This window comes from Oryzias latipes, chromosome 23 (assembly GCF_053564925.1).
Source record: "Oryzias latipes strain Hd-rR chromosome 23, Olatipes_Hd-rR_3.1".
Taxonomy (NCBI): Eukaryota; Metazoa; Chordata; class Actinopteri; order Beloniformes; family Adrianichthyidae; genus Oryzias; species Oryzias latipes.
In genome coordinates, this window is record NC_136259.1 from 1,317,081 (window position 1) to 1,332,933 (window position 15,853).

Below are 15,853 nucleotides of genomic sequence, written 5' to 3' on the forward strand. Positions count from 1 at the left end.
GTGCTAATGAGGTTCCTGACAGGTTGAGGTTCTCCTCGCCGCGCCTCACAGCTGGTTCCCTGATCGGAGAGGCGAAGAGAATCGGCGTTTCCTTTACGATGGAACCGCTGGACCTGACGAGTGACGGCTGACCGGAAGAAACCAAACACATGGATTTATGTAAGCCTGTGTGTTGGCTACGATGGAGAGTTTGGGTCACTATTACAGAAACTAAGAGGATTCAATTCTAAAAGAAAGTCCACATTTTATGAGAAGAATGGCATTTAATTAAGATTTTTCATTTCAAGAATAAAGTTGTAAAATAATTTTTAAAAATTGTAACAAAATAATTATAAAGAAATGAGAAAAAAAAAACTATGGAAATCAAGTTGTAAAAATATATTTAAAAAAACAAGAGAATAAAGTTGAAAAATTATGAGAAAATGTTAAAACTACAAGAATTAAGGAATAAAAACGATGAAAAAAATTGAGAATAAAGTAGAAAATAATTTTAAAAAGTCAAAATTCTATTAGAACAAAGTTGTAAAATGATGAGAAAAAGACTAAATTTATGAAAATAAAGTATAAAGTTATTTTTTGAAAATAAAGTTGTAAATTTACGGGAAAATGTGTCAAAACTTTACGAGAAATTATAAAATTTTACAAGTAAAAGTAGTAAAACTGAGAAAATGTTTTAGGAATAGAGTTGTACAAATATTAGAAAAACCTAGTCATAAAATATGAAATTTTGTAAAAATAAAAATTTTGTTAATCCCTTGTGCTATCCTAGGCACTTTAACATTGGAAGTGGGGTCATCTAGACCCACTAGACAGTGCTCTGAACCTTTTTCCTTCAATGATTTGTGATCTTCACTGGTGTCCATGGATTACATGAAATCTTTCCACCTTTATCCACCTTTGTCATAGGGAGAACACCTCAATGGAAGGGGGGGGGGGGGGGTCATCTAAGTGGTTAAAGTCGTAAAATTATAGGAAAATATGAACCCTTTTTCTAGAAGCGAGTCCAAAATTTGATGAGCAAAAAGTCTTAAAATGTCGACTTTTAATCAAACTTTAAATGGAATTTGTACAATTATAGGCGCTTTTTTGTTGATTTATGAGATGAAAAGTTTTAATGTTTTGCTTCAGAAAGTTGTAATTTTAGAGCTAAAACGACCAGAATTACAAATTAAGGATTTTATTGTTTTAAAATCTTGATTTCTTTTATTATAATTTTATGAATTTCCCCTCTTAATTCTAGGACTTTCATGTCATGTATTGATTGTCTTTTCTGATAATTTGCTGCTAATAAAGACCCAAAAACCCCCAAACAACATGGACGACATGTTGGAAGTGCGTGCACGTGTGCGTGGAGGAAAGAAGGGACCCACACCAGTTTTACTGAACACATTGCTGTCTTTATTAGAGCCTTGTCTGGCGTAATACTGAAAAAAAGTGAACTTAGAACAGATGGTGGTGGCAGCCCACGGCTTCTTCTTTTTTTGTGGTTTTTTTCTTTATGTCTTTGATATTTTTCTTCATTTTTTTGTGCGAGTCCTGCAACTCTAGCTTTTCTGTGGCATGGATAACATCAATAAAAGAGACAGTAGGGAGAAGAAAAAAAAGAAATATACAACTTATATTACACTGTGTTATGAACAAAATATAAATCTATAACTCTATGTTATATTTACATAGTTATCTTGATTTTTTTAAGCTGAGACGGTCAGATATCTTATGTTTGTTATAAATCTCACTTCATTTTGAGCTCCACTCATGACTGATTGTCTTAAATAACATGATCATCATTTTCATTGTCTCCATGTGGGGGACAGACCTTGCCAGCAGGGATGATTGACGTGTGACTGTCGCACATGTTCTCACATGTTCTCACATGTTCTCACGGTACCATGAGGACCCCTCCCCACGTGTCTCTCCAGCATCCGTGTTCTGATAACAGGGGGGGACTTTACAGCACAGTCGAGACCCGGAGGTTCTTCTTCAAATAGAAACATCCAAAAAAGGTTTTAAAAAATGGCGGCGGAATCACTACGTGACGTCACGCCTGAAGAATAATCACGGCTCCTGCAGCGTCACGCGGAGCGGCAAAGGGCTCCTGGACAAGGTCGAAAGGTCGAGCCGACACCCTCGCTTATGGACACACAGTGGAAGATCTTTGGCGGATCGCTGTAAACACTGCCTTTCCTCTGATTGAAAAATGTCTGGCATCACAGAAAATATCTATGTACAAGGGTTTTAAGCAGGGACAGCATAGGATTTGATTGTTGTCATGACGATTATTTAAAATACGTAACTTAAGTTTCTTTTTTTTTTTTATCTCGAAGAGGATCAGAGCCAAAGACGTTCCACTGTGTCCCCACGAGGCGGCCAAACATGGACACCGGGTCTCTTTGTTCACAGAAAACAATTAGCCAACTGCTTTCCCAAGAAACGAAAGACAAGAAAACACAAAGAGAGAAAACCTTCACATTATACATGGTGATAATCATTACAAATTAAATTATGATGGCAATAAAAGAAAAAAAAGTTTGAGTGCTTCTTAGAAATGGGCTTGGACTGTTGACTGTATATGAGAACTGGACCGAGTGACTGTGATGTCATCCATAGAAAATGGCTCACTTCTGGTTCCAACAAAGTCATTTTTCCGCGATACGGATGTCGGAACGCAACATCGTCAGGAAGCAGAGATCTGTCCGGGTCAACATTTCTACTCCAATCACGCCCCTAACACTTGAAAGCGGGCTCAGGGGAATCTGTCAATCAAACGTTTGGGACGACTGACGTGAGACCGCATGCTTATGTCGAGGCGTCTGATTGGTCAGTTCAGAATTTCAATAACTTGAACTAAAGACAAATAGATGCGGATCATTAAGAACATGTAAACAAATGTAGCAGTAGTTGGAATAGTCGTTTATTCCTCTGTGAGCCCGCTGGTACTTCCTATTTGGAACGCCAAGGGGGCGGAGTCACTTATTCCAGCTGTCATATACAGTCAATGACCTGGACAACAGGTGTTCGGCTGGGAGGAGGGCTGACAGCCGCCCGCTCCGCCGTCCGAAGAATTAATACAAAACAAACGCATTTAAAAAAAAAAGGAAAACTCCTCAAATCTAAATACCTAACAGCTAAATAGAATAATGTTTTATTGACGAGAAGAAAAATAAATTATACTGTACATAACTTACTAAACTTAGGAAATGCTGACCATTCTTATAATTATTGTTAATAATATTATTAGTCTAGAGGCAGTTTGAAGAGAAATAATAATAATAATAATAATATTAAAATAAAAAAATTCAAATACAAACAGAAACACTGACTGGCTGACTTCACCTCGGCTCCACCCACTGGGATACAGCAGGATGACGTGATTGGCGGGAGCAGAAAAAACACTTGAGGGCACAGCTTGTGTGTGTGTTTGTGTGTGTGTGTGTTTGTGTTGCAGCAACAGCAGCAAAAGAAGTTGCCTGTCTTTCCAGAGTTTTTAAGCTTCTTTTTGCACGTAGAAAAAGAAGAAGTGCAAGCGTCCGGTCAGGAGGAACACACACACGCCGACACGGGCTGTCGGAGGGTTCGGGCGGCGTTGCGACGGGTTTCCGGGTAAAAGAGGCGGAGCGAGAAAAGTGGCGGATTGTCTCACAACACAGTGCTTTTGTTTCTGCTCCGTGACGCCAGAGAAACGAGCCTTTTCTCCCCCCTCTGACGACTGGGACGGTCCCTATGGCGTCCAAAAGGGCTGGACCATCATTGGCCAAAAACAGAGACAACCTTTTAAAAAGAGAGGGAGCATCGCCGACAGCACACAGTGAGGCTGAAAAACGGGGGGAAAAACCTGTTTCTGCTCAAAAATAACGTCTGTCTTTCAGGTGCTTTACAACAGAAAAGGGGGAAAAAAGAAAAGTCTCTTTTTTCTATTATTATCCAAACTTGTAGCACAAAAACAACAAATCACATTCACAAGCCACTTATTGGCACCGTGTACCTGAGTGAGAATATTATAGAACCAAAGAACAAAAAAAGCGGTTGTTTTCAAAGTGTCTTTGATAATAAACAGGTCCTCCGTCTTAAAGTGTCATCTGTTAGCCTGTGACAGGTCCACTGTTTTCATTTGACTTTTCTTTTTACAAACAGCACTAAAAGTGTTTTTCTCTCCTCACTCATGGCAGTACATAATGCAGTAGTACTTGAATCCTCCTCAGCGAGCTTCTCGGCTGGCGTGGTCCGCTCTTCCTCCCAGACTCCAGCTTGTGTAACAGTCAGTGTGACAGACAGGTCCTGTGCTTCCGTTGATTGGTCAGATGCTGGTGTCAGGACTCCAGTGGGAGGCAGTTTGGGCTCTGTCCACAGAGTCCTTCTAAAGGAGGATGGGCGAGTTGGTTAGGGGGCGGGATGAAGGAGAACTTTCCTGATTGATGGGAATTTGGGGATCTTGGGTTTATTGGGTGATGTGGTTCTCGTTGTCACTGGCGTAGTCCGCCTCTTCGTCCTCGTAGTCGAAGTCGTCGTACGCGTCGCCGTTGCTGTCGTCGAGCCGCAGCTCTTCCTCCTTGATTCGGGGCTCGTCTCCCTTCAGGCCGGCCAGGTTGGGGTTGGGGTGGTGGTTGGCGGTGGGTTCGGGGCTGCTGGACATGCTCGAGTGCTCTGAGGGCATCTGGGGGGAGGGCATTCCTGCCATGGTCAGGGCACCGGGGTAGACCACTCCAGCAGAGGATAGGGGCAGCTGGCCTTGCTGCCTGTAACACAGGAAGACAAAGACATTAAAGAAGTTCAAGCGCTGAAGTATGACACCTAAATGCAAATAACAAACCAGAAAACCAGTTTTTAACATTTAAATGTCCAAACAACTATTATTTTGGCTCTAAAGTTCCCCTAAATTCAGGCAGAACAAACAAGTGAACCCTGAATCTCTTAAGAGGAGAGATTTACTGAACCGAAGTGCATAAATGATAAAAGTGATGATGTCACCCAAAGAAGATGGTTACTTCCAAATGAAGTCAACTCAGCCGCCACTTTTTTACAAAATGCTCGTCGCCACGTTGGAGCCAGATGACATCAGTAAGCAGTGATTGGGTCAAGTCATTATGACTTATTGCCAATCAGGAGTGAGCTTGTTGGAAGGCCACACCCCCACCACTTGAAAACGGACTCGGCAGAAACTGTCAATCAAACGTCTCGAATGTACAACGTGGGGGCCAGAAGGGACCACCTACTGTCCTTTTACTGAGGCATCGGATTTTCAGTTTAGAACTTGAATAACTTGTAATAAAAAATAATAGAATAGAAAAATGAGAAAGAATATGTTAAAAATGTATCAGAACAAGAGTGTTTCTTCTGACAAGTAATGTTTATTTCTCAATAGAAGTCAATGGTTGGGTCTGAATTCCTTCCCTATTCACTATATAGAGCGTTCTCCATGTTCTAGTGTGTCTGAATCTACAATCCCAAAATCCAGAGCCCTAGAAATTTCCCAGAAGTCTCTGCAAAAAACCAGTGTGCATCAATGCTCACTAGATCAGACAATATAGACCACAATGCATTGCGTTGGAACAATTTTTACCAAAAAAGGTGTATTTAGATGTATCTTTTAATAAACCATCAACGTTTTAATCTTCAGAAGACAGTGGATCGTAAATAATCCTCATAAACGCTCATAATTAGATTTTAACTTCATCAGGTCGATAAAGTCATATCCGCTTTAAAAAGAAAAGAAAAGAAGTGAGCGTGGTGTCAGAATTGCTTTTAAAATCCAGGGCTCCTTACAGTGCTGAACTATCTAGTTTTATGGGGGTTAGGGCGGCAATTCATGGGATTTTGGCTTCTTGGAGCCAGCAGATACTTCCTGTTTGGAATGCAAGGGGGGAGGGGTCACTCAGTCCAGTTCTCTTATACAGTCAATGGTTGTAACAGTTAAAAAAACAGTGAGTCAAACAGAGTGAGGCGGGTGTGGGGAGGGGGTACAGGCACTTATTATAGCCTGTTGTCTCTGTCTGGGTCTTGATTGAAACTCATTTGGAGCTGTGATTGTTTCAGGGATTTTGCTCCTGAGAACGTCGTGTGTAAAAAACAAACCAAACCAGAAACAGAGAAGGTAACTGTTGGTATCCTACGCCCACTCATGCTCAGTCCACAGGACTATCCCCATGTGACAGCAGCAAAGAACTGTGGGATCAGACGTCTTTTTTTTCTACAAATGTTTAAATGTATTTTTATTTAAAGAGCCACCACACTATCACATGCCCTGACTTGAATCACATGAACTGTCCCGGACAGCACTCTCACCCTACGCTGAAGTATTGCCTCATTTCCTGTCGGCGGGACCTCATGATGGCCTTATACTCGCCGATGCGGAGCTTTTTGCCGTCCACCAGGCAGGTGCGCTTGGGCCGTGGCTTGTACTTGTAGTCCGGGTACTTTTCCAGGTGCTGCTTGCTGAGACGGGCCTGCTCTTCATAGTACGGCTGCTTCTCCAGGTTAGTCATGGCTTTCCAGCGGGAGCCTGGACGCACAGACAAACGCATCGTCAGGGATTACCCCCCAAAAAAACGCTCACTCAGTTTTTCGTTCTCAAAAATATGTATACAGCTAAAACAACACATATTTTAATGTTCCACTCCAATCATCTTCGTAAAAGAGTTCACTGTGGTCTTTTAATTATGGTTATGTGGTTTTTAGCCAAATTAAAAAATAAAAACATAGTTTCTGCAGAGCCACAGTAGTTCATTAGAAATTCACCTCAGCCGGTCTGCTGGTGCAGAGCAATCGCACCTCCCACTTCCCATCATCAATAACCGAGAGCTCTCTGTTTACATGCTATCCTGCTAGCTTACAGCCCCTCACATCCTAAACCTAACATTACACCAGCTGTACAGTTTTGATCTGGATTCCAGCTCGGATGAGGAAAGCAAAGTCGTACGTGGATCTATGTGTTTGTTTGTGTGTGTATATATATATATATATATATATATATATATATATATATATATATATATATATATATATATATATATATATATATATATATATATATATATATATATATATATGATCTTTCTCAAACTGCATTTTTTAATTTTCTTTTGACTCACGATTTGAAAAATAAATAATTCTAAGCTTTTCTTATCTCCTCCATCATCAGAGAAACGAAACAGAAAATGTTATAAACACTAATTTCCATTTTTTCAATCATTTCTTGGTACTGTAAGGTCGACTTAAAAGACTTTTTTACATAAAATGCTTTATATATGGATTATTTATATATGGATTAATTGTGGTTTAGCTTTCTGATGCCATAGTTTAAGAGGTACACGGCGCTGACAGAATATCAGTCTGTCTTTTTACGAGTTGCAACCACAATTCAGTGTTTTTGTAACATATCTAGCATGTAGCGGTGTAGCACTGTGGGGTTTCTATGTGTTTCTAACCAGGATAAGAGTTAGCATAGCCACAGTAATGTTTGTTTTAGCCGGATCGTCTGTTCTTTTACGTGTTGCAAAGAAGACTGGCTGTTACTGTAAATAGGCTAACGTGGCTAACATGTAGCGGTGTGTGTTTGTGTGTTTTTTAAACAAAGTTAGGAGTTAGTGTAATCTCAGTAACTTTTTGTAGCCGTATCAGTCTGTTTTTTTTTAAACATGTTGCAAAGAAGGTTTTGTGATTACATTAACTCGATTAACGCTTCTAACGTGGCTAACGTGTAGCATGTTACGAAACAGTTCTAAAATGACTCAGAACACAGTTCAGACAGTCTGACTCACTTATCTCTGACTCTGGTTTCACTTAATGCGTCTTTATGAAAATAGAAAAAAATTACAAAAATAGGCCGTTCATTGACGATAGAATCCGATGTGCGGAAAATACCTTTAGCAAAAAAAACGTTAGCATGGAAAACTGTGCATGGCATCTATTTAACGTCCCTGACATGATATGGATCAAATAAAAATTTGAATGATTAACAAGGAAAAACGTTAACTAGTCTACTAATAAAGGCTTTAAATGTAAATGATAAAAACGCAACCAGAGAAAACCAAATATCAATTGTGCTTGAGCTTAGCATTTTATTTTCTAGTTTACATGTACCTAATGTTTATACCAGTGAGACTCTTGACTTTAATTCTTGTAAATATCAGAGACACCGAGTAAATGTTGAAACGCTGCTCCATTCTGCCTAAACGACACGCGTAAAGTGGGCAAAAGAATCCAAAAGAGAGTAAAAGGCGGTTAATGAGGAGCAGCGCCGGGACGACAGGTACTCATCTCAACTAATGAGGACTTCACTTAACCTTCTGTCATCTGTGGGCTCTGAATCCACGCTCACACCGGTTATGGCAGCCCCCCCCCTCCATGTGCACGTGTGTGTGTGTGTGTGTGGGAGGTATGTTAGCTCGTCTTCCAGCCGTGAGCGCTTCATATCTGGCCTGAGTTTGCACTTGACTACTGGATGTTTAATGGGTAAAAGCTGTCAGCTGTTTTCTCTGCCTGCGATCTGTTAGCAGTTGGGGGGGGTGGGGGCTTATTAAAACCAGATTTCCCTCTGTTATAAAACGCTTAGGAGCTCTTTAAAATGTCAGGGCCCGTCCCGGCGGTCTGAGCGAAATGTCAGGCGGCCCCGCGCTGCTTGTTTAATGCATAATGAATTATATCATCATTTGTCGGGGCTGCGCGCCGCCTCAGCCGTTCGTTAACGCTTGCTGAGGAACGCCGGCGGCGGGGGCGGGGTCGGCAGGTCTTACCCAGGATCTTGCTGATGTTGGAGTTGTGCATGTCCGGGAAGGCCTGCAGGATCTTCCGTCTCTCGTCCTTGGCCCACACCATGAAGGCGTTCATGGGCCGCTTGATGTGCGGCTCGTTGTTGCTCCGCCCCCGAGACTCGCGAAATATCCTGGAGTCCGACACGCTGGGGGAACCTGGAGGAAGAGGAGGAGGTGCACTCAAACGACTGAAGATTCATTTAATAAGGATTCAGGTCGAATCATCGTGTGACGATGTGATTAGATCATTGACTGACCTGAAAAAGGCTAAAGAATTTGAGTTTAGGTGAAGTTTTAGTTTGAGTGAAATAAACCTACAGAGCCGGAATCCAGATGGTATTTTTCAAAATAGAAAAGATTGAACAATGGTGTAGGTTCATTTGATTGACAGCTTGCCACAGATAGATCCATCTGATCTGTCAATAGGATTATGAATTCCTTAATAAATTGCTCCGCCCCTCCTGAGGATGGATGTGGAGCGTCTCTGTTAGCCGTGTGTCCCGCTCACCGTCCGAGTCGCCGCTCATGGTGAAGTCCAGCATGGCGTGGCTGAACTTGTCCTCCGCCTGCTGCTTCAGCTGCTGACTCAAGCTCTCCAAGGCAGCTTTGTCCTGAACGGCACAAACAGTTGACAGTTGCAGGGGTCAGCGGCTGAGTCACACGCCGCCAAAGCCAGTGAATGAACCAAAACCACAAATCAGAACAACATTTTTCCCCACAAACAAAGAAAAACCTGGCCAATAATTGCTGTTCCTTTCGTTGACATCCAGTTGCAGGAGCGCGTCTGCATGCAAACACGCAGATGCATTTAGTGGGATGTGGATGTTTACTGCAGTGTGAGCGTGCGGCGCATCAAATCCCGGTTTGTGTGGCGACTCCTGGCAGCCACCTGCGAGAGTGGAGTGCGGCGCTCGCCTCTCTCTTGCAGAGGCCCTGAGGGTCGACGCATTAGCGCCGCGTGGACAAGAGCGAGGCCACGCCGCACGGCCCCCTGGGTATTTATTACAACCAATAAAAAGCTGATTTAGCGAGCATTTACATGCTTAATGCAAGCGGCGGGCACGCTCTCCCCTTGCACACACGAGTGGCGTGCAGCTCCAGCGCCGGCGTGCTTTTTTTTTTTTTTTTTCCACAGTTTAATTACACGATTAAGAGCGCAACCCAAAACACTGCGGTCTTCTCCAACGAGCTTCCCAAAAAGTGTCCCTCTCCATTTAGGCGTGACCCCTGCTCGCCGGCTGGCTGGATGGAGGGGGGGCAGAATGATAATGAAATGCTTTTTCTCCTGTTTTAAGCTCAATGGACTTTAATTGTTAGAGATAATTTCCCCCCCAGAGTGGAATAAACAGACAGGAAGGAGGGAGAATAAAAGCCACCAACGCGGCGGCGCTCTAATTGTCTTCTGTTCAAACCATTTAAAAAGTATTTTATGTTCGATTTGCTGTGTTTTGATGACTGCATAATAACCTTTAATGAATTTGGGTTTTCTTGTATGTAAATCCCTCATTTACTGGGAAAAAAAGAGAACAAAATGTCTCCCAGGCTTTTAGATTTTCAGATGAAACACGCGGGTGCCGATGGCTCTGCTGGTGAACGGGGAGACGGAGTGGATGACAGCCTAGTCTGACGTTAAGCCGCGCTGCAGAACACCAGAAAAGTGGATTGAATGGCTGACACCGGAGCCAAGACACAAAGTAGTGACAAAACTAATCCTGCGAGTGTGTCAGGGATGACGCCGCCGCGTCCCCACGCCGAGAGCGCCGCACAAAGCCAAAGGGCAGGGGGGAGAGCGCTTTTGGGAGAGGATGGGGTTTGTCCTGCGTCGACAGGAATCGAAAAATTTATCTCCAAATCCTTAAAAAAACAACAAGACATTATATCTTTTTAAAAAAACCCTGATTTAGCTTAAAGAAGGTTTCCGGTATTAAATTGTTGGTAAATGTCAGTTTTTTCAGAGTTTAGGTGTCAAACTGCTCCGTCTAGATAAATGTGTGGGGACGCTCTATGGAGACGAACACGGCGAGGCGCTTTTCATGCTGCGGCGTTTGAAGTGTGTCACATCTGAGCAGAAAGAGGCAGAAAGACACAGATGGAGCTGTTGAATGTCAGCGCCGAGGATCCGTGCAATTTGAGACTTTTTTGAAGTGTATATTTAGAGAACTATATGTTGAGTGTGAGGCACCAGCTGACTCTGAATGTGTTTAACAAATAACCACAATTTAGCAACGCTGCCAAGGAGCGGGCGCCGTCATTTCACATTACCGTCTCCATGCCGCTTCGCTCTGCCCCGCACGCATGCACGCACACGTGCACACACACACACACACACACACACGGGCTCGCCTTATAGACACACTCATTACCTCTGGGATGCCTCCGGTGTCACCTTATCTGCTCCTGTTTGCGCTCAACACATTTTCAGCCGGGGCATTGTGCGCCGATTTGCCTCCAACGTGGAGCGGCACGGATGGCGTGCGGCAAGACTAAATGTTACACGACGGAAACTGAGATGGCACGGCTCGGGAGGACTATTTCTGATTTACGGTTTTAGTTTCCAATATTCAACTGAGGAGATAAAACACTCGTCTGTTTGTAATTCTCATGTTTGAAAGGCGCAGAATAATATATAAATATATATATATATATATATATATATATATATATATATATATATATATATATATATATATATATATATATATATATATATATATATATATATATATATATATATATATATATATATATATATATATATATATATATGTACATAGAAAAATCACACTTTAATTTAGAAAACCTATAATGCTAAATCAAACATGTACAGAAGTTGCAGGTAAAATCTGCAGAATAATTCACCTAAATAAAGCAATAAATGTCCATTTAAAATCCTAAACATCAGTTATTTTAACACAGAAACACAGAAAATGCATCACATTTATTCAGCGTTTTAATTATGGGAGTTTCATCGTTTTGTTTTGAATCGGGCAGATTCAGAAAAAAACTTGACGTGTTTTGCTGAACCCTTTCACCCCGGCTGCAGTGCTGGTCCTCTTTAAATTACTGTAAGTATTTCAGCATTTACCTAATTAACCTCCTTCATATGGATTCTGAGCATTGAGTGTGACGCATCAGAACCCGTCTGACGGCGTTTGGACAGTTCTGCATAAAAACGGCTTCTGTTGGAATTTTGTGAATGGGTTGAAGAGTTGCAGTCAGACAAAGAGTGTGTGTTTTTGTGTCTCAGGAAAAAGCTTTTAACGGAGCATCGGATGATATTACATTTGGAGACTTTAAAACATTTATTGTTCTTATTGAAACTTTCAATAATTAAAAAAATGAGGGCTGCCCTAAACTGATCATAAAGCGATTTTCCCCAGCAAGTTAATTAGCTAATTAGCATCCGAGCAACGTGCTAATATCAGGACAAACGACACAAAAATATTTCTGCTGGCTCTGAACAAACTGCATTGTTTGCCACAGATGCTGAAAGTTGCTCAAAGTGCTGATTTGAGCTTAAATCATACATCATTATTTCTGTTTCTGTTCCATTCAGTGTTTTATCCCTTTAGATGGATCCTTTCTTAGTCATTCTTACTGGTACAGTGACATTTAAAAAGTGCTCTTTGGTCTGTTTCCCGTTTTCCTCTTAGGACAACTGGAGTTTGATAGAAAATAAAGGAATTCGTTTAGATCAATGAATTAAAGTGGTTCTACAAAAACAGTCAGAAGTATTAAATTTAGCTTTAGTAAATCTGTAAAGACCGTGTGAGAATCAGATTTGCTTGTGTTACAGAACACCTAGTGGTTAGCTGTGGAACTGACCTGATTCTCATTACTTTTGTTTCCACATGTGCTTCAAACAGGAAGTGTACCCGCTTGGTGAACTGGTGTTTATATAAGTTGGCTTTCTTCCGCTCTCTTTCAAGCAATCTTTGATTGAATATGTAATCATCCTAAGTTTGATACGATACGATTTGTATGAATGTATGACTGCTGATTGTATTGGTTTGTGTTTTATTCTGTGATTGCTCGAAATAAACCATTTCAAATCAAAAAATGAAATCAAACCTTGTCCGAGCGGCCGTTGTTGAGGCCCAGGTTGCTGACGGCTGCCACCTTGGCGTCCAGGACCTGCTGCTCTCTTTTCAGCTGCTCCTTCATCTGCCGCGCCTCGGCGAAGGCCTTGGTCACCGCCTCGTGGTCGTTCATGTAGGCCGTTGAGGACAGCGACGATAGCAAGTCTGCTGGGACCAAACACCAAGGTGCAGGAAAGCAGTCCGTCAGTCAAAGCCAAGCTGCTGCATGTCTGCAAGTCCAGAAACCCTGAGGCAGCTCCGTGTGAGTCTGTTTGCTTCCTCAAGCTAGCAGGGGGGTTTTCACTCCATTGAAAGCATCTGACCCATGAAGTGAAGACATTAGCATACATGTTTGTTTCTCGCAGACACACATGGCATTTACGGACCACTTGGAGGTGAAACAGGGCGTGTGAGCCACTGCGCCTCTGGCTCGCTGCGCTTCATGCAGCAGCTCTCCACCTGCTTGAGATGCAGACCTGAGCAGCGCTACAGGAGAGCCGTCACACTGGTGAGGCTGCGTGTTCTGGCAGGACGGCTGTGTGTGCGGCGCTATCGGCTCGCTCCATCAGACGGGTCGCTTCTCAACAAAGAGCCTCTGCTGGTTTATGAGGCCATTATCTGCGCTAATCCGCAGCGCTAATGCCATCTCAGGCCAGATTACCAGCGTCAGATTGGTGATGACAGAGCCGTGAACTCTTTCAGAAGTCAGAGCTGGAAAATCTGGATATGAGCGGGGGGGCAAGAAGGAGAACAGAGGAGTGAGAAGAAAAGGAGTCAGATCATCTCCAGACTGACAGCGTTTCCATGTGCACTTAGATGCCACCTAACCTGCAGATTAAAGGGGCTTCACTTTAATCCCAGCAACGTTCAGACAGATTTTCGGTGGAAGATTTGATGACAGAAGCAGAGAGAAAAGTGAGATCTGTCAGGTCCGGTTAGATGTGTAGCTGACCGGATGGAGGAGACAAACACCACAAAAAGACACTAAAACACACCTGCCAGGGCAGAGCAGATGTTTGTGCACATTTTCAGAAATAAAAGCAGGTTTTCAGGGGCGTCCACACATTTGCAAAGTTGCTACATATTATTTATGATTAAATGCTCTCTGTTAAATTGTCATTTTATGTCACAGGAACAGAAAAACAGCAGATAAATCTGTTCTTCTCATTTGGTCCCAAAGCCTCTGAAGGTCGGGGAGCCACAGGTTTTTAACGGCTTGTAACGTCATTTAGCCAATCACAGTTAAGAAATCATAGTCCCAACAAAAGTGTTCGGGAGCCGCGAACTATTGCTTTTTTTTTACAGTAGTAAAAAGTTGACCGCTAACCGGACTTTGGAGTCCGGTAAGGCAGTTTTTTTTAAGTGTCACTGGTGATTTTTACTTTTGTATTCGCCTTTCTGTGCTGTTCTTTTTCTTTACAGCGCTTTTCATTGCCCTAAGTAAAAATTGTGCTTTAGTTTTTTAGTTTGAGTGTTTTTCTTTTGGTCCCCGTCATTTTTATCTTATTTTATTTTCTGATTCTACTTTTGCACAAAACATTTTTTTTAAACCAGATAATTTGATTATTTCAAGAAAATATATATATTCTTTACATTTGTCATCCCTTCTGTCCGTGTCAGTGCATGTTTCATACATCTGTCAAATATCTGACAGATGTTGTGGCATTTGAAAAAATGTTTGCAAAGCTTAATCCTCATTTGAAAACTTTAGTGAAAAAGTGGTCATGTTTTTTCAGACTCTCACGGATCCACCTGTAGCAGGAAGTCCAGTTTTTCCCGCCGAGCGCTAACGGCTAGCGGTGCTAGCTGGAGGGCCTGAGCGGAAACAGATGGCAAAACTCACACACACAAATCATGTGATGGGGGATCACACAGAAACTTTAAACACTGTAATCCATTTTTCCCAACAAAAAACATCTGGGACCGAGAATCCACTAATCTGATATTAAATCCGCCGATTTGTTGAAAAACAGTGAGATTAGCCAGTAAGTCAGAAAAAACGAAAAAAAACAGCGTATTTCCTCTGAGGAGGAGGTGGGATTGTGTTTGCATGTGTGTGAACCTTTGTGTGTGTGCTGTCATTGTGTCATTAATGTTTGCGCCGTCCTGGCTCATGTAAGAGGCTTGTCTAATCTCATTGGCGATAGCTCCTGTCTGTCATGCACCCCTTCTCTTTATTATTCCCCCGCTTCATGAAAAAAGAGAGAGAAGTGCTAATCCTCCTCTCTCCCTTCCCTGCTATGTCTCTCTGTCTCTTTCAGCCACTAATAAACACAGAACAATAAAGCCGCCTGCAGGCAAACAGCAGCACGGAGGCAAAAACAACAACAACACACTAATTATAGCCTGTTACATATGTGTAATATTTGAACTATCCGTGCCGCCTGAAAAAGGGATTAGGAGAACAGAATTGTGACTCATTCATGTCATGTTCTATGTGCGTATGGCTGCCTATGATTATGGTTCTGGCACCGGCAACAATGGTCCCCCAGTGAGGAGGAGCACACAGCTCCAGTCGTCGTTAGCATTAGCGGGGCGGCTTCACCTGACCATGGTGGTCAACGTGGACGCCACCCTCAGCCGTGGACGGACGCTACCGTTTCAAGCCGAGACGATGCTACATTTTCACCTTTTGTTCAGGTGGGCGTAAGAAAACAGAAAGAAACAAATAGTTTTAGCAAATATGAGATCAAAAGGAAGGATTTTCCTGTTTCTCTGTCTTTTTTCTAGTATCTTCCTTCATTTTTTGCAGCTTAACTTCTACAACTTTTCGTCCATTTTAATCATCCATCTACTCAAATGTTCAGCTCTTTCAGATTTTTCCAGCTGTGACTTTTGCTCCTTCAAATCCTTGAACTTTTCCAATTATTCCAGGATTTCCAGGATTCCTGCCTCCATTGAAATAAACGAATCCTTGGTGCAGAAGCTCGCAGGTTCGATACCCGGCTCTGGCATTTTCCACCAACATGTATTTTTTGTTATTGTGCTGTTCTACTTTATTTCTGGTTAACTTTGTTCATTTCTTTA

The 15,853-nt window shown here is 42.3% G+C and overlaps 1 protein-coding gene across 33 annotated transcripts in view; it reads right to left on the reverse strand.

The window, feature by feature from the left end:
• Positions 1 to 1,375: 1,375 nt before the first annotated feature.
• The window catches only part of sox5 (SRY-box transcription factor 5), a 99,854-nt gene continuing 85,376 nt past the window's right edge, over positions 1,376 to 15,853 (reverse strand). For 13 of the 33 annotated variants that reach the window (XM_078941434.1, XM_078941433.1, XM_078941427.1 and 10 more), the window contains 5 exons: positions 12,819 to 12,991; positions 9,256 to 9,358; positions 8,730 to 8,903; positions 6,280 to 6,496; positions 1,376 to 4,733 (listed from right to left, as the gene is read on the reverse strand). In XM_078941434.1, the coding sequence (XP_078797560.1) occupies positions 4,436 to 4,733; positions 6,280 to 6,496; positions 8,730 to 8,903; positions 9,256 to 9,358; positions 12,819 to 12,991 (965 nt within the window). In that variant the 3' untranslated portion in view covers positions 1,376 to 4,435. 33 annotated transcript variants of the gene reach the window in all.